At 36.7% G+C, this 20656-nt stretch overlaps 5 protein-coding genes across 6 annotated transcripts; 2 read left to right on the top strand and 3 right to left on the bottom strand.

Annotated features, from left to right (window-relative positions):
* Position 1: 1 nt before the first annotated feature.
* LOC17882477 lies at positions 2-1189 on the bottom strand. The gene is made up of 2 exons (XM_023780715.1): positions 867-1189; positions 2-768 (listed from the first exon to the last, which is right to left on the bottom strand). Exons 1-2 carry the CDS (start codon positions 984-986, stop codon positions 427-429), a joined length of 462 nt encoding a protein of 153 aa, XP_023636483.1. The 5' UTR covers positions 987-1189; the 3' UTR covers positions 2-426.
* Positions 1190-2784: 1595 nt separating this feature from the next.
* Positions 2785-5633, top strand: LOC17882296 (TOG array regulator of axonemal microtubules protein 1). Its single transcript, XM_006289967.2, has 6 exons — positions 2785-3009; positions 3776-4055; positions 4216-4322; positions 4411-4543; positions 4633-4827; positions 4926-5633. Exons 2-6 carry the CDS (start codon positions 3789-3791, stop codon positions 5265-5267), a joined length of 1044 nt encoding a protein of 347 aa, XP_006290029.1. The 5' UTR covers positions 2785-3009; positions 3776-3788; the 3' UTR covers positions 5268-5633.
* A 788-nt stretch (positions 5634-6421) lies between these two features.
* LOC17883163 (formate dehydrogenase, chloroplastic/mitochondrial) lies at positions 6422-8967 on the bottom strand. Its single transcript, XM_006289514.2, has 5 exons — positions 8773-8967; positions 8022-8196; positions 7353-7893; positions 7013-7250; positions 6422-6834 (listed from the first exon to the last, which is right to left on the bottom strand). Exons 1-5 carry the CDS (start codon positions 8857-8859, stop codon positions 6721-6723), a joined length of 1155 nt encoding a protein of 384 aa, XP_006289576.2. The 5' UTR covers positions 8860-8967; the 3' UTR covers positions 6422-6720.
* On the top strand, positions 8947-13420 carry LOC17882659 (pentatricopeptide repeat-containing protein At5g14770, mitochondrial). 2 transcript variants are annotated; one of them, XM_006289358.2, is made up of 4 exons: positions 8947-9039; positions 9626-12612; positions 12688-12758; positions 12849-13420. In XM_006289358.2, exon 2 carries the CDS (start codon positions 9783-9785, stop codon positions 12603-12605), a length of 2823 nt encoding a protein of 940 aa, XP_006289420.2. In that variant the 5' UTR covers positions 8947-9039; positions 9626-9782; the 3' UTR covers positions 12606-12612; positions 12688-12758; positions 12849-13420. The 2 variants fall into 2 exon arrangements, with proteins under 2 accessions (XP_006289420.2, XP_023635920.1); XM_023780152.1 differs by having other exon boundaries at positions 8963-9039; positions 9575-12612.
* On the bottom strand, positions 13268-17382 carry LOC17883539 (L-aspartate oxidase, chloroplastic). Its single transcript, XM_006290118.2, has 8 exons — positions 16960-17382; positions 16443-16601; positions 15882-16242; positions 15250-15492; positions 15114-15170; positions 14948-15028; positions 14536-14597; positions 13268-14449 (listed from the first exon to the last, which is right to left on the bottom strand). The coding sequence occupies exons 2-8, from the start codon at positions 16580-16582 to the stop codon at positions 13414-13416; spliced, it is 1980 nt and encodes a 659-aa protein (XP_006290180.1). The 5' UTR covers positions 16583-16601; positions 16960-17382; the 3' UTR covers positions 13268-13413.
* Positions 17383-20656: the final 3274 nt, after the last annotated feature.

Genomic DNA, 20656 nt, shown 5'->3' with positions numbered 1-20656 from the left:
GTGACAACGAATCCACGATGAATTGACTTAACTAAGAATCTAAAACATGAGTATGAATCTTCCAAGATAATCCGATAAGGAAGAAGCATATCTATAAGCACTGTAGATAATGATGCGAAGAATGGACTCTGAATCTTCCAATCCAAGACACCGACCAATTTGAATAAAACCAAAAGCCTCAGGCTATCTTACCAAATCTTGGTATAGATATATACACATAAAAGAAAAAAGTACTGGTGAAGACTGAAGAGACCCCACAAAAAGAAAAAATAACAGAGAAAGAAACCAAGATTTTTAACCAAACAGCCTTCACACTCTTTCGCTGTCCATAATTTGCCAATTTGGTAGATCATGCCCGGAGAATACCATGTTCACCGTATGATTCGTAGCAAACGGTTTTTAAAAAAATTGTAGTAGAAAAAGGTTTTATGACTGAGCTGACGAGGATGGACCTGCAGTAACCAAACCTTCCCGAGCAGTCACAGTCGCAACATTAGTGACACGAAGCACGGCTTGTGCGCTTAGAGCCGAGAGTTTTGACTGGCAGAAGATTTCCCAAGTAACTGGCTCTAGAATTTGCTCCTCTTCTGGAGATGATGATGTTGATGTCTCAGGGTTGGTGAGGGGATTAAGTTTTTCATACACAGTCTGAAGTTCTAGTAGCACGGTCCGTGCGGCCTCACGTGATTCAGGGAGCTGATCACTAAGCTGAGATGCAGCTGCTTGAACCAATTTGTCAATTCCATATTCTTTAATACCTTCAACTCCCTGGAATATGTATTATAGCGCAAACTTGTTGGAAATATTACATAACATGCAATGCCTTTGTCAGAGATATAATTGGGAAGAACAGAAGTTGAACTTACCAGTCTAGGAACACTTCGAGAGAAGCATAATGATGCTTTTGCTCGGATCCGAGGATTCCTGTGCTTGAGACAAGGTTGCAGCTTTGGTAACAGCAAGGTTGGGGAAACATACTTCGTCATTGAGATTAACGCTTTGTCTGCCGCCTCGCATACAAACCGTTTGTCTTGGGAAGACTTGAGAACACTTCGAATGTTCAGTGAGAGTTAGTGAACATAGTCCTCATTGGTTTTTAACCACATGCGTATTTGTGTTAACTCAATTGTATGGACTCGATGGTTCCAACTTCCAAATCCCAATATAAAGACACAAAAGACATACTGTATGAATAAAGAGCATGTTCAATTTTGCCTAAAAGGAAAGTGTTCTTGTACTAAAGTCTCATTATATTATCCTAAAGGGAAAAGCTTACCCAGTTAGATAAAGAAACATAAGAGCTTCTGTGCTTTATCGTAATTTAGCAAAACCTGTCAAGACAATTAAAATTGCAAAAATGAAAAAGCCATATGAATTGACGTGTAACTAAAGATAAGTAGATATCTCAGTGACTAAATACATACATATTAAGACATCGTTAGATTTGATACTGATTTTTATTTATTTTTTTGCTGTAAACGAGGTTCCAGTGAAAAATAATTATTTGGCAATTTAAAACTAAAAAAGAAAAGCCTAATTAATGAATCGGCCTGATCAGCCACACCTGGTAACACCGGCAATGGTCTAGGACATTACGACAATGTTTGTATCAATTTTATAGAATGGAACGTGGGTCCAAATTTGATATCAATAATTTATTTTCTTGACAACTATTATCAATCCCATAATATTATGCGCATACTAAAACCATATAATATGATAACTACATTTTATTTTTTCTCTACATGGGGACTATGGGAGAAGAGGGTGGGATGCTAATCATTCAATTTGGCATCTGATCATTAACAGTGGTTGGATATGGTGACAGCCAACTTCTCCTTCCTTTTTTTCTTTTCTTTTCTAAATTTAACCTTAATTCTGCACTATAGAATATGAAATTTACTTTTGTAATTATCTTTTACAAGACTGCTAGTATGAACCTTCTTGTCTTGCTATTACTACTTCATCTCGAATTTAGACATTATCTCTCACTAATCGAAACTTAATCATACAAATTGATTGCAGTTCATTATTACACGGATCTGACCCGATTGGAAATTAATTCCCTACATAGTGAAGTACGATATTGGATAGTTAAAGCTCTTAGACCTACCATGTATTTCTGTGTTATTCATCCATAATTCGTAGAAATTTAAAGTCATTCTTATCAACATTTCCGAGAAAAAAAGAAAAAAAAAACCGTTATGCTTATTACTAAAAGATCTCAAGAAAAAATGTAAATAAAAATAAATATTTCTTTAGGGAAAAAACTAAAATCATTTCCAAAAAGATTATGCTAAATTACAACAACAGTTGATGATGAGATTGATGTTAGTTTTTGGCGCTGGAGGGTCATAATAAAAAATCCAATCATATAACTTTTATTTATGTCAAGAAGAAACACAATAATCGCTCAAAATGAAAATCATAATAATAGCAACAAGAGATTTTTTATTTTATTTTTGGAAATAAATATATATATATATATTTTTTTTTGGGGTAAATTTTGGAAATAAATATATTTAGTCAAGACTAGAGGGATCATTATTTTTGGGAATAAATGTGAACACATATAGAAAGAAAAAGAAAAACATTAATTTCAACCGCGAGGCAATTGCATATGGTAACTAGAAACCGACAAATAAAATCCTGTGCACATACTCATAGGTCCCCTCACCACTCATAATACGGCACCGTTTTTGAGGAATTCACATACATACGAGAATACGACGTCGTCGTCTCCTCAAAACCACACCATATGAATACGACTCCGTGAAAGTGCATCATATACACTGACTGCATCGCCGGTTAATTCGTCTTCTACAAAATTAAATCACAAAAAAAGTCTCTCTCTCTCTCTCTCTCTCTTTTCTCTCGCATTTCAAAATTTCATTTCCTTAATATAGATAGATAGATTCCTAAGGTCGGCGATTTTTTGTGAGTCCACAAATTTTCGCTATTCCGCCGTCAGTTTTGTTTCAACTCTCAGAGCCTGCTTCGTTTTCGCCGGTAAATTTCTTTAGCTCACTCTCATCTTTTTGTAAACGCATTTGCAGATTTTTGAACTTTTTTCGGTTAATATCATTCGATCTCTGTTCTTTGAGAGAATTAGTCAGCCGGTGAGAGTTAATCTGAGTCGGATTTGGAGACTAATTGAGATCTTCTGAGAGTTCTTTGTGTGAGATCGTGTTTTCGTTTTGTCGCTATTGTTAAAATGCTTGGGAATTTGAGTTCGAAATGTAGATCTATGATATGTTTCGTTTTCTTTTTGCTGTTGAATTGGTCCGCTTTGATGTTGACAAGTAGCGTTTACTCTCAGATTTTCTGCTTCTCTAAGTGATGACACTTTATTCGCTGTTCTTCTTTTCAGATTCTTTTGGTGTCTTTATCTCTACATTTGCTTCGCAATCGCTTCAGCTGATTAGTCTTAAGGCTTTAACTATCTTGTTATTTCGACTATTCTGTCTGGCTTTAGATTTTTGAACTCATCGAGATCTGATTGCAATTTCTAAAGATCCATTGCTATGTGATGAGTTTGAAACTGATTTGAGTTTCTCATTTTAGGCTCAGTGTTACATTTTCACGAATATTCAGTATCCTTCTCAGCTGTTAATGGTAGTAAATTTGAGGATTTGTTGGATATGTAGATTTGATTCTGCTTTTGGTACTCATTGTTTTGATTTAGATTTCGTCCTGCAGTGTAATATCCATGCTATTCTCTATACCTGTTTGTATATTGTTTCAGTGGTGATTTATTAAATCTGTTTACACGCAGGTAACCTTCACGTATGGCCAGTAATACTTTAAAAGATATGAATAGTCTTCATGTAACTGAGAAGATTAGTGATTGTAAAGCAAGCTTAACTAAGCCTTGTGTTGGCAAGATGAATGGAAAATCTGAAGATAGGCCATTACCAAACTCTGCCTCCTTGGATTCCAGTGATCCTAAAGTTGTAGAAGCGGAGAAACCCGAGCCTCAGATAGCTATTGTGGAAGTTGAATATACTGAATCTGAAAATTTGGATAATGTTGAAGATGCTGATGCAGTTCTCAAGGTACTTTTTTCTGTTTGTGCCTTTGTATTGTGGTTACACCAATTCCCGTTAGTATTAGTATGCCCAAAAATTGTGATGAAATTGTTATAGCCCTCTATTCGGAGATTGGAAATATGATTTTTTACACCAAGAAGGATCTGTTTGGTCTTATTTTTTTCAGTCGGTTTTAGCTGGACTCGAGTCCAAGGATTGGATTTCAGTTTGTGATGCTCTTAATAATGTTCGTCGGCTTTCGATATTCCACAAGGAAGTAATGCTGGATATGCTGTAAGCCATGTTCTCTATGTTGATGTCTCTGACTAATTATCTCTTAAATATATTGGAAATTGAAAGTCTCATGATATCCCATTGACAGTGAAAAAGTGATACCACTTGTCGTGAAGTCACTGAAAAATCCAAGAAGTGCAGTATGTAAAACGGCATGCATGACATCTGCAGACATTTTCAGTGCATATAATAATCACATAACAGATCTGTTGGAGCCTCTGGTAACTCCTCTATCTTCTTTTACTCCTTCACTGTGTTTTCTAATTGATTTTTACTTGTTCTTATACACTTAATTACGTTATGCTTTCAGCTTACTCAACTTCTTCTCAAGTCTTCCCAAGACAAACGGTTTGTATGCGAGGCGGCAGACAAAGCGTTAATCTCAATGACGAAATATGTTTCCCCAACCATGCTGTTACCAAAGCTGCAACCTTGTCTCAAGCACAGGAATCCTCGGATCCGAGCAAAAGCATCATTATGCTTCTCTCGAAGTGTTCCTAGACTGGTAAGTTCAACTTCTGTTCTTCCCAGTTATATCTCTGACAAAGGCATTGCATGTTATGTAATATTTCCAACAAGTTTGCGCTATAATACATATTCCAGGGCGTTGAAGGTATTAAAGAATATGGAATTGACAAATTAGTTCAAGCAGCTGCATCTCAGCTTAGTGATCAGCTCCCTGAATCACGTGAGGCCGCACGGACCGTGCTACTAGAACTTCAGACTGTGTATGAAAAACTTAATCCCCTCACCAACCCTGAGACATCAACATCATCATCTCCAGAAGAGGAGCAAATTCTAGAGCCAGTTACTTGGGAAATCTTCTGCCAGTCAAAACTCTCGGCTCTAAGCGCACAAGCCGTGCTTCGTGTCACTAATGTTGCGACTGTGACTGCTCGGGAAAGTTTGGTGACTGCAGGTCCATCATCGTCAGCTCAGTCATAAAACCTTTTCTACTACAATTTTTTTTAAAACCGTTTGCTACGAATCATACGGTGAACATGGTATTCCCCGGGCATGATCTACCAAATTGGCAAATTATGGACCGCGAAAGAGAGTGAAGGCTGTTTGGTTAAAAATCTTGGTTTCTTTCTCTGTGATTTTTTCTTTTTGTGGGTTCTCTTCAGTCTTCACCAGTACCTTTTTCTTTTATGTGTATATATCTATACCAAGATTTGGTAAGATAGCGTGAAGCTTTTGGTTTTATTCAAATTGGTCGGTGTCTTGGATTGGAAGATTCAGAGTCCATTCTTCACATCATTATCTACAGTACTTATAGATATGCTTCTTCCTTATCGGATTATCTTGGAAGATTCATACTCATGTTTTAGATTCTTAGTTAAGTCAATTCATCGTGGATTCGTTGTCACTTACAAAAAAGAATCAGAATCATGTCAGAGGCTTTTAACTGAGTGATCTAATGTGACTTTTATTAAATTGTAAAAACGAAGTATGAGTTCAGAACCAATACAACGTCTAGATAAATAATCTTCACCTCTACCATCGAAGACAAGTGGGGTAAACCTCTCACCTAAAAACAAGCAATGCCATAACACTTATTCTGATGAATGTGTAAGGTGAAACAATAGCAGCAGCTAGATACATATAGTTTAGCTTTGTGAGAGCTCCCGGCTTCTCTTAGCTGCAGCAACAACAGCATTCATAAGTGTTGCACGGAAAGAGCCTTTCTCCAGCTCATGAACTCCAGCTATAGTAGTGCCGCCAGGTGAAGTAACATCATCTTTCAACACACCTGGATGCTTACCAGTTTTGCTCACCATTGTTGCAGCTCCAAGAACCTGTCAAGCAATAGAAAATCGCACAAAGCTGAGGCTTCTCTTTCTACTTTCGGTTATTCCATACCATTGTAAGAAGCGATGTGGGTTGGTTCACTAACAGTTTGTGATGCTAAACCCAATGCGAGTTTTCGTGGTAGACCAGCAGCTACTCCTTCTCAAGTAATTAACTCTTTTAATTGTCTTGACAGGTTTTGCTAAATTACGATAAAGCACAGAAGCTCTTTTATGTTTCTTTATCTAACTGGGTAAGCTTTTCCCTTTAGGATAATATAATGAGACTTTAGTACAAGAACACTTTCCTTTTAGGCAAAATTGAACATGCCCTTTATTCATGTCTTTTGTGTCTTTATATTGGGATTTGGAAGTTGGAACCATCGAGTCCATACAATTGAGTTTGAACAAATACGCATGTGGTTAAAAACCAATGAGGACTATGTTCACAAACTCTCACTGAACATTCGAAGTGTCCTCTCCTGTTATTGTGCTTCTGGAAATAACATAAACCAAACGAAAAGATGACCAAGTTACTTTTATTTTATTTGTTTTCTTGAACGCTGAGGTCCTTTCTCATCATCTTCCACTCTCACCTCATCAAAACCTTACCGGTACTGAGGAGCAAGTTCACCGTCCTTGACGATGTAATTCTCAGCAGGGAAGTCCTCTCCCTTGAAGTACCTCTCCAACATGTCTTTCGTACCAGCCGCATATCGTAGCTAGATGATTAAAAGAAAACCAAATGGTTAAGTTCCAAATGAATAAGCTACTATTAAACATAAAAAGTACTTTAGAATTTGGATAACACAACATATTATGATTCGTTTAACTTATCATTTTCTCAAAGCAACTTATGTATGTTATATTTGTTAATGTTGAAAAGGAAAATAATATTACCTGGGCGTCGATGGTGGTGCCGGAGATGTGAGGAGTCATGGCCTGGTTAGGCATGTAACGCCATGGATGGTCCTTAGGAGCTGGCTGTGGGTCCCACACGTCTCCGCTGTACCCTCCAATGTGTCCACTCTCAACGGCCTCAACCACTGCTTGCCTCTCCATGATGGCTCCTCTTGCGTTGTTCACTATCAAAACGCCTTTCTTCATTTTCCCTATCAGCTCTCTGTTGAACATTCCTCTGTATAAACAACAACACATTGGTCAAATTCAAATCTCAGACAACAAGTCTTGTCGTAATTTTCGTCTGTATAGTTTGTGATATAATTAGCATCGTAAGTACCTTGTCTTCTCAGTGAGAGGCGTGTTGACGACTACAACGTCGCATTTAGGGAGCATTTCGTTCATATCTTCAACGTACTTAGCTCCAATCTCTTTCTCCAGCTCAGGTGCCATCTGAAGCCGGTCATGGTACAATAAGTTACACCCGAATGGTTTCAGCCGTTGTAGCAAAAGCTTTCCGATTCTTCCAGCTCCCACAGTTCCAATCGTCTTCCCTTCCAGATCATAAGCTCTATAAGAAATGCTGGCGACGTTCCACTCGCCATTGACGACCTGGTTGTACCCTGGTACGAAGTTTCGCATGAGGATAAGGATTCTCATGAGCTCATCTTCTGCTACTGAGACCGTGTTGCTTCCCGTGACTTCAGCCACAGTCAGGCCAGCAGCTGCAGCTGCCTGGAGATCAATGTGATCCGAGCCAATACCAGCCGTGAGAAGAAGCTTCAGGTTCTTGGCTTTCTTGATTCTCTCAGCAGTCACATATGCCGGGTGGAAAGGAGTGGATATTAGGACGTGAAGATCCGGGATATGTTTCTCAAGTTCTGCCATTTGTAAGTAAAGTTAAAGGGGCATCAAAAGAACCAGAGATTTGCATTTATAGTTTATGCTATGCAATATATAAAAGATATCAAGAGATTTCAAGTAAATTGAAGATTGGAGGAACACTTACCACAGTCAGGGCCTTCTTTGTCATCAGTGACAATGTACTGATGTCCTTGAGATTCAAGCCAGTTTCGAATTCCTAAGGCATTCTCGACGCAACCAAGGAAGTTAGGGTTCTTGGTAGCGTATTCGTTGGCCTTGTAGAAAACTCCAACAATCTTTTTGCTATCACCAGAAGATGCCTGTGTCATATATAAGCCACTTCAGGAAGCTGTTTAAAAATTTGAGAGACCACGTCCTAATAAGACATCAATATACAGATTATAGGCCCATTAAGAGCCCAACTAGAGAGCCAACTTATACATCGTGCCGTTTAATAATTCTAAAAAGACAAACCTTGTAGTCTTTTTGTTCCAAAATGGAAATTTAGCTGGCCTAATCAGAAACTACAGTTGTGCTTTTGCTAATTTAAGTCACACGTTTCAGTCATGCACAGTCTTCGATCATATCGCTTCAAAACGAGATAATCAAAACCAAATTCGTATCCACTCACTTTTACTAAAATCATACAGCCAAAGATCTAAAAACCTCTAAACTGCCATCACGCACACACACAATCAGAACCATAACCCACTGCAAAAGAAAATAGCATAAAAAAAAAAGATAGCATATATCTACACCCGTAAAATCAAGTTCGATTGAGCACGATATCTCCAGAAATAACTTGATGACTAGCTTACAACCTAGAGATCATGAGAGAGAGAGAGAGAGAGAGAGAGAGAGAGAGAGAAGGAGAGAGAGAAGGAGAGAGTTCTTACAGTAAACTGACGTCTAGCAAAGTAACCTGAAGAGGAAGAGGAAGAACAGGCTTGGATCGCAGCCTTAGTGACTTGTCGCAACGCCATAGATGAGAGGAAAGGAGATTAAAAATATCTATTTGGTTACTTCTACGATCGATTTTGTTTCTGTGTGAAATCACCAATTGGGACAAGAAAAGATTTATAAAGGACGAAATGTTGTTCACGCACCTGCACCAGACCAGCTACACTGTGCCACGTGTTTGCCGGCTCTTATAGACATCATCGGTATTATCTCGTACTAATGTTATTTCTCAAGTATAATACAATTGAATTCTCAAGATACTGTATTACTGTATTACCTAACTCTATGCGCATTAACCTGATTCTCAAACATATTTATCCACAACTCTTTATTTTCCTTGTTTTAAAAAATATCCTACTACATTGTCTACTTTTAATTATTCTTTTCCTTTTCGATTGATTCCTATCCATCATATTTTCTCACACTGGCAAATCCATTTTTACCAAATTTTCTATGGCACAAAGTACTAAATATTTCAGTTAAATCCTTTTTCTTAACTGAGCCAAGTAAAATTTATAACGTGATATATACTACATACGGTATTAGTATATGTATTTTACAAAGTTTTTAACAAGTATAAAAATTATTAAATTTATATTAATATCTAAAAATGCAATAATGATAGTACCTACTTGTTTGTTAACGTGATATGTTTTGGATAAGTCTTGTGATATAGCATCGCATTATTACTACTCTAATCTATATGTGAAAGCTTAGTTTAAATCTAACCCAAAACAGGCCCATACATATAGGCCCCAATTTTTAATTTCTGAGTCTCCTAAACGACAGCGTGTTGATGAACTTAAACCTCGTCGTCGAGCTTCAAAACTCTTTTCTCAGTTCGTCTGGAAACGAAACGATGCGTCGTCACAAGCAGACGCCATGAGAGCTTGCAGGAGTCTCTGGAGAAATTTGGAGATTTAGATGAGCTCCAATCGATCTGCTGATGATAATGATCAGGATTTGGAATAACTATACGGCAAAATACAGATTCCTTCTCTCAAATTACCGCTCTTTCTCGTCAATCAAACGACCCCAAATCCCTGGAAGCCAAGAGACTTGCTTCCTGATCACAGAACGCAGATTCAGACCAGCTTCAGCTCCTAACAAGAAAAGGGTTTACGTCTCTCTCTTTTGCACACTCTTTCAGCTCTATTTAAGCTGCGGGAGGCTTTACGGAGCAGCAAGGACGCTCTCTGCGATGTGCAACTTTGGTGTTGTTCCGGATTTACGTCTCTGGAACAGTATGATTCACCATTTCAGTGTCAATGGTCTGGTACACGACCAGGTATCGTTGATTTACAGCAAGATGATAACTTGTGGAGTTTCTCCCGATGTTTTTGCTCTCAATGTGTTGATTCATTCGTTGTGCAAAGTTGGCCAGTTAAGATTTGCGATTAGTTTACTTAGAAATAGAGTAATAAGCGTTGATACTGCAACCTATAACACTGTGATTTCGGGTTTATGTGAACATGGTTTGGTTGACGAGGCTTATCACTTTCTATCTGAAATGGTGAAGAAAGGTGTAATGCCTGATACGGTTAGCTACAATACTCTGATTGATGGGTTTTGTAAAGTTGGAAACTTTGCTAGAGCTAAGGCTTTAGTTGACGAATTCTCGGAACTAAACCTTATCACTCATACTATACTCATAAGCTCTTACTACAATCTACATGCCATTGAAGAAGCATACAGGGATATGGTTATGAGTGGGTTTGATCCGGATGTGGTTACTCTTAGTTCCATTGTTAAACGTTTGTGCAAAGACGGAAAAATGATGGAAGCGGGATTGTTACTGAGGGAAATGGAGGAGATGGGTGTATATCCGAACCATGTAACTTATACTACTCTTGTTGACTCGTTATTTAAAGCAAAAACTTACCGTCATGCTTTGGCTCTTTACAGTCAAATGGTTGTGCGTGGGATTCCTGTAGATTTAGTTGTATATACTGTTTTGATGGATGGTCTATTTAAGGTTGGAGACCTTAGGGAGGCTGAGAAAACATTTAAGATGCTTTTGGAAGATAACCAAGTTCCAAATGTGGTTACATATACGGCTTTGCTAGATGGGTTGTGCAAAGCAGGGGATTTAAGCAGTGCAGAATTTATCATAACGCAGATGTTAGAGAAAGGTGTTCTTCCGAATGTTGTAACCTACTCTAGTATGATAAACGGATATGTAAAGAAAGGGATGCTCGAAGAAGCTATTAGTCTTATGAGAAAAATGGAGGACCAAAATGTTGTGCCGAATGGTTTTACTTATGGTACAGTGATTGATGGCTTGTTTAAGGCAGGGAAAGAAGAAGTTGCTATTGAAATGAGTAAGGAGATGAGGCTGATTGGGGTGGAGGAAAACAACTACGTACTTGATGCTCTGGTGAATCACTTAAAGAGAATTGGTAGGACTAAGGAAGTTAAGGGATTAGTCAAAGACATGGTGTCTAAAGGAGTGATGCTGGATCATATCAACTACACATCTTTAATTGATGTTTTCTTCAAAGGAGGAGACGAAGAAGCCGCTCTTGCTTGGGCTGAAGAAATGCAAGAGAAAGGGATGCCATGGGATGTTGTTTCTTACAATGTCTTAATCAGTGGACTGTTAAAGTTTGGCAAAGTCGGAGCAGACTGGGCCTACAAAGGAATGAGAGAGAAGGGTATAGAACCAGATATCGCTACATTTAACATAATGATGAATTCACTACAAAAGCAAGGGGATTTCGAAGGTATCCTTAAGCTTTGGGGTAATATGAAGAGTTGTGGAATAAAACCGAGTCTGATGAGTTGCAATATTTTGGTTGGAATGCTATGTGAAAAGGGCAAAATGGACGAAGCAATTGACATATTGAAGGAAATGATGTTTATGGAGATCCATCCTAACTTAACAGCATACCAAATTTTTCTCGACACATCTTCAAGGCATAAAAGAGCTGATGCTATATTTGAAATGCATGATACACTCTTGAGTTATGGAACTAAACTCACTAGGCAAGTTTACAACACTCTTGTTTCAACTCTGTGCAAACTAGGTATGACGAAAAAGGCAGCTACGGTTATGGAGAATATGAAAGAGAGAGGCTTTGTTCCTGATACTGTGACGTTCAATGCCCTTATGCATGGGTACTTTGTGGGCAGTCATGTAGGAAAAGCTCTTTCGACATATTCCGTTATGTTGGAAGCAGGAATATCCCCGAATGTTGCAACCTATAATACTATAATAAGAGGTCTCTCTGATGCTGGGCTAATGAAAGAAGTGGACAAATGGCTGAGTGAGATGAAGAGTAGAGGTATGCGCCCTGACAATTTTACATACAATGCTTTAATTTCTGGTCAAGCTAAGATAGGGAATAAGAAAGAAAGTATGACCATATATTGTGAGATGATTGCGGATGGGTTGGTACCAAACACCAGCACTTATAATGTGCTTATCAGTGAATTTGCAAACGTTGGGAAGATGCTTCAGGCAAGAGAGCTAATGAAGGAGATGGGTAAGAGAGGAGTCATCCCCAACACTTCGACTTATTGTACTATGATATCAGGTTTGTGCAAACTTTGCACTCATCCAGAAGTTGAGTGGAATAGAAAAGCAATGTACTTGGCAGAGGCAAAAGGACTGCTAAAAGAGATGATCGAAGAGAAGGGATATATTCCGTGTAATCAAACTATTTACTGGATAAGTGCTGCTTTTTCTAAACCTGGAATGAAGGTTGATGCTGAAAGATTCTTAAAGGAGTGTTACAGGAAAAGGAATGCTCGTTTGTCAAATTCTTGAACTTGGGGTAATTCTGTTTCATCCTTCTAATCCTAATCTCGCAGTTGCAACTTTGTTACTCAAATGGTGTATTTTTTCTCAGATATAATTAGGAGATTTGGCTCAAAACAGGACATCTAAGCAATTGTGAATTCTGCAATTGGGTTAGTGCTGGTGAGATTATGGCATCATACTTTTTGAAATTTTTTTTTGGGACATCTTTAGCGAAAACTATTTTGAGAATATTCATTGAATTTATTGTAGCAAAAACGGGACTGGCAGCTGCAGAGTAGGCAAGACTATTGATGTAGCTGGTTTCTGGATGGAACAAGTAACTAGGCGGCATTGAAAAAGAAATCTCAGCTACTTAATGGATTTGCCTTTGTTCAGCCTGCTATCGCATTCTGGTCGAGATAAAGAAGACAGGAAAAATGAATTCATGTTTGGTTTGGAATGGATGCCATACCCGAGCTTGGAGCTCGTGAGTTCCTCAAGAGAAGGATGGAAGCTTCTGGAATGGTTTACTCTAAAGAAAGAAACGGAGTGTATGGAGTCAGTACAAGTCGGTTCTCAATCCTGCTCTGTCCTTTGGAAATCCACATACACACTACAAGTTTGTTTCTTTTTGTGCAGAAAGTCATCAATAAACCATAGCAAAGGAATTGAAAGATGAATTGTCACGATGATTATTTATCTCAGTGAGATAATTTTTATTTCTTTTGTTGTATTACATAGTGTCAGAACTAGAGATCGCTTTTGAGTTCAAAAATTGTCAATTTGTATAAGAAATGATTGGCTTCATCAAATAATAACAAAACTCCTGCAGTTTTTAACAATCAATAAGTGAGCTGCTGCTGCTTATATTCTGTAACCGCCTTGAGCTCCAACTAGCTGTTGTAGGAGAAGACGGGAGAATAATTGTCGGAATGCGCTTGCTTTCTTCCACAAAAGGAAAGTCTGTCATGTAATGAAGACCACGGCTTTCATGTCTGGCTAGCGCACTGCTCACTACAAGCTTAGCACAACAGAATAAGTTTCTCATCTCACAAGCTTCAAGAGCTACCAATGTTTGTTCCCATCCATGTACAAACATAAACGTTTCCCATTTCGCTTCTAGCTCTGCGATTTTCCTCTCAGCCGTGTTGAGCCGAATGGTCGATCTGACGATACCAACATACTTCCACATCACTTCCTGAAGCTCTCTTCTCACTTCTTTCGTCAAAGCTATAATCTTTGATAGTACTTCATCTCCTAGCGATCTAGCTGTGGCAACAACAGGCCTTGTCCATTTCTCTGATGCGCTTAGATCAAGTTTTGTGCGTTTCATGAGATCAGTTGAAGGCTGAACAGCTCGTCTCGCAAAAACCAGAGCTTCTAAAAGCGAGTTACTAGCAAGACGGTTTGCCCCATGCAGACCGGTACAAGCTACTTCACCTGCTACAAACAACCCAACAACATTGGTTTCGCCATGTAAATCAGCACGAACTCCTCCACACATGTAATGAGCTGCAGGGACAACCGGAATAGGCTGACGGGTGATATCCAGACCGTGTTTAAGACATTCAGAAGCTATGTTCGGGAAATGGGTTAGAATCTTTTCTCTTGGCTTATGGCTTATGTCAAGTAACACATATTTTTCCTTCCGTTTCTTGAGCTGGTCATCAATGCTTCTTGCAACCACATCTCTTGGAGCAAGCTCAGCTCGCTCATCGTATACGGGCATAAATCGCTCCATTCCTAGATTGTAGAGGATGCCACCATCACCTCTAACGGCCTCGGTGATGAGGAAGGCGTTTTCTCTAGCAGTTTGTGGTTTGATGGGAAGACCTTCGTCGGCTAAGGCAGTAGGATGGAACTGCACAAATCTTACCAAATATAACAAACAAAAAAAACAACTCGTAAGTTTCATTGTCAAAAAATTTCTTTTGGTATTATTTCGGAGTTTACTTACTCCATATTTGAGATCACAGCTTCAGCCCGATGAGCCATAGCCATCCCATCTCCAGTAGCCACCTATACAAATATCAAGTGGATATTTAAAATGAGCAAAATCTATCACTATCCAAAGAAGACCATTGCAACTAGCACTACCACTTTTCTGACCAAATCTGGCCAAACATATCTATTTTATGACTGAAATCTCTTTGTTTCTGAAACTTTTTAACAGCGATGGTTTTGACATTTTTTTTCTTTTCAAGTGACAAACCACAATACATACTTAATAAAATGTGGCATTTTTGGATATTGCCTATAAACACACAAAATTGTAGTGTTGCTCCTGCTCATTCTTTCTACTGATACAAATGGTGATATGAAAACTTCCATACAGTTCTGTAACTATAAGAGTCTAATGAAAATATTACCAGAGGATTTGTGGTTGATGGATAGATATGCCCAGCTCCACCTGAAGCAAGCAATGTCACCTTCGATATAAAGCGTACCACCTGAAGAAACATGTGTTCTTTTACATTACAATATAAGCTAAGCCTACAAGGCAATCAAACAGCCAGAAACAAGATACTTTTGTACCTCATTTGTTTTGATATTCAAAGTGTCAACACCATGACAAACTGTGCTCACACCGTCCTATTTAGATAGAAAAAGATTGATCTGATAAGGCAACTGATCAGATGCAATTTGGTTTTCCAAGGGAGTGAAGAAGAACCTGAGAAGTGAGCAGATCGATTGCAAAATGGTGTTTGAAGACAGAAATGTTGGGATCGTTAAGTACGGCTTCAAGTAAAGCTCTCTCAATCTCTCTTCCTGTCATGTCAGCAGCATGAACGATCCTATGATGCGAGTGACCACCTTCTCTGGCCAAATGCAAGTTTCCATCCTCGCCGTGATCAAATGATGCTCCCATCGCAATCAGTTCCCGGATTCTTTCAGGCCCTTCTGTACACACAACCTGAAAAAAGACATTCAGGCCGTGAAATGTGAGACAGGTTTGGACCATCTCATGACACTACAGAACAGTGATAGGAGCCAAACTGGTAAACTCCTTCATTCAGTTCGCCAAAGAACTAGACATCATAGAGAAACTTGATTAACGACACATATCTCGAGAGCCAGATTCAACCTGTTAGCTCCGTCGCTAATTGAGTCAAAAACTATTGCAGAACTGTCGACACAGCTACATCCTACAACCTACATGAAGTAACTACAATGCTTATAGCACAGGACTAACACAAGCATGTATCAGACAGTTTATCAGGCAATGACAGCACTTAACAATGCAGCAATCTAAGTCAAAGTCTCCTTCTTTGTGAACGTATATAGTCAGTAATGAGTACTTACTCTTACGGTTTCTTCATCAGAAAGATGAGCACCGGCTACCATTGTGTCCTGCACATGACTTTCTACAGAATCCAAAGGGCATAAGACTGCACTAACACCACCCTGAGCATAGTTTGTGTTACTCTCATGAGGCTCATCTTTGGTAATAACTGCCACTGTCCCTTGCTTTGCAACTTCTAAAGCGTAACGCAGACCGGCCACTCCACTTCCAATCACAGTGAAATCATAATACTTTGTTGAAGAGGATACCGAAACAGACCTGATACTTGTACAAGGTTTTGAGCTCTCACTGATGGCGGAAACAGCACGAGAGTAACAACCACATCTGTCAGCTTTCAAAGCCTTCGATACACCACTTGACCTATGCACACAAAGATTGGACAAGTTTGAAACCAGCGTGAGCACCTACAAGCCTAACTAGTTAAAACAAAAACGTTGTAGACTTGGAAGAGAGGATAAGTTGTAGATGAGAAAAAAGAGCAAAATCAGAAACGAGAATCATGAATCTAAATGTCAAATGCAAAACAGAAACAATATGTTGGGGTTAAAAAGAAGTGATACCAAGAGGGCTCTCTGAATGGATTAGCCTTGAAAGTAAAACCAGAAGTCCAAGAATCTTGTCGGTAACTTTGTCCCCTGAAAACCTGACCCGCAAGATAGAAAGCATGAATGTTTCTTCCAGCAGAAACATTAGCCGCCATTCCCGACTTTTTATAGCTCCTTAAAAAAACAAAGAAACAAAAAAGACGGCTACTTTATCAAACAAAGCACCTCTCTGTATAGCATGAATCAAAATGCATAGATCCTCAAAATCCAAAATTTAATTGAAACGCAATGAGAATTGAGCACAATGTGTTATTTTAACTTGAGCTGAATCTAACTTTTAAAAAAAAAAAAAAAAAAACAAAACAGACGAAATTTCATAACCCGTGTCCAAATTCCGGAATTTTAGAAACAGAGAAGGAGAAAAAAAGGAAAACATGCATAGCGTCGTAGATCACACCAAAACAAAAAACAATTATTGGGAAGCCAAGTAGAAATGGAAGTAAGCAATGAATGAAAGACAGAGAAATCATACGGAATCACGGGAAGCCCACTGATCCCAGCACGAAACGAAGCACAAGCACCCCCGAGAATTCGAAATCTGGGAATTCAATAGAACGTGATTCGGACTAAATAAAAACTCAACACTTTTCGGAGAGAAACAAACAACAAAAACTATGTCAGACGGAGAAATAAAATCGAAAAAGATGAGAAATTTACACTCCGTCGCAGAGGAGAAGAAGAAGAAGAAAGAAAGAATTGAGAAAAAAAGAAATGCACTCACGAGAGAAAGAAGAAGAAAAGACACAAAGTTCGTAGGAAGAAGAAAATGTGTATGTTGGTTGTGTCTGGTCCTTGAAGTTCGCGCCTTCCTCCTTCCCTTCGTGTGTATATTATGATTCCCCCACCCACTCAAGTGGTCTGTCTCTCTGTGGTCTTTTTCTATTCTTTTTTTTTTTCAATTCACTTTATGCTTTTTTTGGGGATCTTACTTATTTCATTGGCCTTCTTCATTTTTTTCTTCTACTATTAAACTAGGTTCGGACCCGCGCTACAGCGCGGAAGAAATAATTACATATATATAACTTTTATCGGAAGAATATGTTACATTTTAATTTTGTTAGAGTGCAGTCGATTACGGTAAATCATATAGTTTAAAGAAAATAATAAAGGAAAAAGCGAGTAAATAATCATATACCGAGTTTTGATACAATTCAAAACACGGTGAAAATTTAATAGCACAAAATATATTTTTCGATAAATTATTCATTTTAACCATTTTTGTAGTAAAAGTAGGAATATACGTAAAAATTACATATTTACAATATATTTTTGAAAGTCCAACCCGTAACAGAATTCATTTCGTAAAAAACATTATTCGTAACTCGTTTTATCATTATAATTGTGATTTTAATAAACTACCCGTGAATTATCTAAAATTTACTGATATATAATATATTTTTATCAATAAAAATTATGTCTCTAAATTACATTTATGTCTTCAAAAAAATATTTCGATATTTTAAATTCTAAAAGTTTTATATATTTGAACCTTTTATTTATAATATGCTCATGTAACAATGGTTTTAATATTGGTCATACTTATAATGATTTTAAACCGTTGTCCAAAATATTTAACCGAGTGTAGTTGAGTATTATATGTCCGTTTTGAAAAATTCAAATTGCAACAAATGCAAAAAAAAAGTTAAATTTTTATTAAATATTTATATTATATAGTATAATTTCATAAATTAAAAATAATATCAAATAAAAGTGAAAGAAAAATAATATTTTTTAAATAGATTGTATTAAATTAATTAGTGAAATATTAGTAAATCTTATAATTAGTTATGGAAATAATACAATCCTAAAATTAGATTTGGAAAGTATCCGGTGTATGTATCCAAACCCATTAATCTATCCAATTTTAAAAGTTCCAGTTACAAATTTCGGATAATTTTTTGAAATTGAGCCGACCCGGAAGCACTTTTTGTACTTCTCTTTTACTAATATAGGGATACAGTTTCGAGGCTGACCAACAAAATAAAAAAATATTAAAAATTGAATTTGTTCCCCAAAAAAATAAAAATACATAAAAGACAATAGACCCTACAAAAATATTCACGTTCCGTAGCTTTGTGGTTCAAAAATTTTGAATATAATGTAAAATGTATATAGAGGAAACTAAAACATAAAAAGTATTTCTAACAACTTTTTTTTTTTTTTGGTAAAAGTATTTCTAACAACTTGTATAAACATGCAACAAGCATGATATCACATAACAAGAATCATGAGAGAAAAAAAAAAAAAAAGAAGAATCACTTTTAATTTCCTTCAATGAGTGTCGTGGCCAATGAAATCTCCAACGGCCACAATTACTACTTTTTCTTTTTTTTTTCTTCTTCTATAAACTATAATTTATGTAAAGAATAATGAGAGGCTATTTTCGAAAGTCTTCTTTCATTCTTTTTGACTATTGTTTTTTTTCTCCCTTTTTTGGATGGCTTCTGAATTTTCCCATCGGACAACTGAAAATTCTAACTTATAATATAATAACTAAATAGAAATAAACCAATTTTTTATAGCCATTCAAATGCCAATTTTATTATTATAAATAAAATAAATACCTCAACAATATAATTTCTTTGTTTTTTAATATAAAAAATGCAATTTCTAAAGGAAATGGTTGGCATCTTATGACCGACATTTAAATTTTCATCAACAACAAAAAAAATCACCATATGATTCATGTTTTGTGTTTTTTCATTATTTCAATTTTCAAATTATTTAAGTAGGAAATGAGAACATATCATATTTTGTAAACAATATCCCACAAACTTAGCTCGTTTGGGTTTTTTTTAATAGAAATTGTTGACAAAAAAATTTCAATCATATTTAGGTTAAAAATTTACTTCATTAAAATATATATTATACAACGCACGATAGATCCGAATATATATGTACTAGTATAAAGTCTAATTAAAAAGAAGATAGTAAGTCAATTGTTAAAATCAAATGTAGCTTAATCGGACCAAAGTCATTTTCGTAAGGTTTAAACACATGGAACTAAACAGAGTTTTTCTAAAAGTTAGTATAAATGTTGTGTTTTCGAAGTTCACATATGGGCCGAAGGTCACCAACAGCATACTAACTGGGCCGATAAAGACTTTTTTGTTCAAACGAAACGATAATAAACTCATGAGAACAAGAACACGAATGATATAGTAAGACTTACGAAAAAAGCCGACGCATGAAGAGAAGATGGAGTTGAGATGAACTAAACCATATGGTTGGGATAGCAACAACACCTTCTTTATAAAGCATACAGCTTCTTCTATAATGTCCTATTTAATTTATATATATAATATATATATTTCTATTTCTATTTAATTTATATTAGTGTACCCAAATAGGTTTATTCAGAATTCGTAGCTTACACCACTGCGTGATTTTTTTAAAAATGATGGGACATGAAAATACTCAAACTTCGTACTATGAAAAATCAAACTAGATTTTCTATAATAATCAAGAGTGTCCATCAAATATTCTTATATTCATTTGTGAAAAATAAAAGAACAAAAATAGATGGTTTTTATTTATGTATTGGGAAATAGAGAACATAGATAGTTATTACAATGAAATGTCGCAGAAAATTATTACCACTCTTATTGACGCATGCAACTCCCAGCGTTTCGAGTTTATATATGTCTAAATTTTTTTAATGTGCCAGCTCTATCATTGCCTCTAGTGTTTTTTTTATTTTCCCTTTTATACAGAAATATTATTTCCCAAATAGACCACTCAGATTTTCTACTCAGCAGACTCTCTAAAATATGAAAAACAAACTATAATTATGAATCATATCATTAATTACTACTGTTGTTGTATTAATTGCAGATTATTGTCCATGCAAACAAAAAAAGAAAACTCAAACCTTTTCCACAATACCATAAATTCTTAATAAGTAAATGAAATCAACAAAACAAGATGTCAAAAAAAATTTATATCAACAAAACAAATTCTGAGTTTCGCAAAATGCAATAATAACATCGCATAATACTTTATAACATAAAAAAGATAGATACGTCTGTTGAGGGCACAAAGATCAAGATATTTGTTTAATGGGAAGAGAAGGAGCTTCTATTCTCTTTTTTCTTTCTTACAATCACACTGATTTGTTTTTTTGGTGAAGAAAAAGAACCCTAATCCCAAGAGAGTCAAATTCAACTTCT

The sequence above is a fragment of the Capsella rubella genome, unplaced genomic scaffold (genome assembly GCF_000375325.1).
Source record: "Capsella rubella cultivar Monte Gargano unplaced genomic scaffold, Caprub1_0 scaffold_6, whole genome shotgun sequence".
NCBI lineage: Eukaryota > Viridiplantae > Streptophyta > Magnoliopsida > Brassicales > Brassicaceae > Capsella > Capsella rubella.
The sequence above is the reverse complement of the archived record's forward strand: the minus strand, read 5'-3'. Positions and strand labels throughout refer to the sequence as shown.

Coding starts and splice junctions, on each gene's coding strand:
- LOC17882477 (XM_023780715.1), bottom strand. CDS start 986: ATGACGAAGTATGTTTCCCCAACCTTGCTGTTACCAAAGCTGCAACCT. Junction 769..866: donor CTCGAAGTGTTCCTAGACTG/GTAAGTTCAACT, acceptor TACATATTCCAG/GGAGTTGAAGGTATTAAAGA.
- LOC17882659 (XM_006289358.2), top strand. CDS start 9,783: ATGATAATGATCAGGATTTGGAATAACTATACGGCAAAATACAGATTC.
- LOC17882296 (XM_006289967.2), top strand. CDS start 3,789: ATGGCCAGTAATACTTTAAAAGATATGAATAGTCTTCATGTAACTGAG. Junction 4,323..4,410: donor GAAGTAATGCTGGATATGCT/GTAAGCCATGTT, acceptor TCCCATTGACAG/TGAAAAAGTGATACCACTTG. Junction 4,544..4,632: donor CAGATCTGTTGGAGCCTCTG/GTAACTCCTCTA, acceptor TTATGCTTTCAG/CTTACTCAACTTCTTCTCAA.
- LOC17883539 (XM_006290118.2), bottom strand. CDS start 16,582: ATGGCGGCTAATGTTTCTGCTGGAAGAAACATTCATGCTTTCTATCTT. Junction 16,243..16,442: donor CCATTCAGAGAGCCCTCTTG/GTATCACTTCTT, acceptor TTGTGTGCATAG/GTCAAGTGGTGTATCGAAGG. Junction 14,450..14,535: donor GCTGTGATCTCAAATATGGA/GTAAGTAAACTC, acceptor ATATTTGGTAAG/ATTTGTGCAGTTCCATCCTA.
- LOC17883163 (XM_006289514.2), bottom strand. CDS start 8,859: ATGGCGTTGCGACAAGTCACTAAGGCTGCGATCCAAGCCTGTTCTTCC. Junction 7,251..7,352: donor CCTCTCACTGAGAAGACAAG/GTACTTACGATG, acceptor TTGTTTATACAG/AGGAATGTTCAACAGAGAGC. Junction 6,835..7,012: donor GCACCACCATCGACGCCCAG/GTAATATTATTT, acceptor TTAATCATCTAG/CTACGATATGCGGCTGGTAC.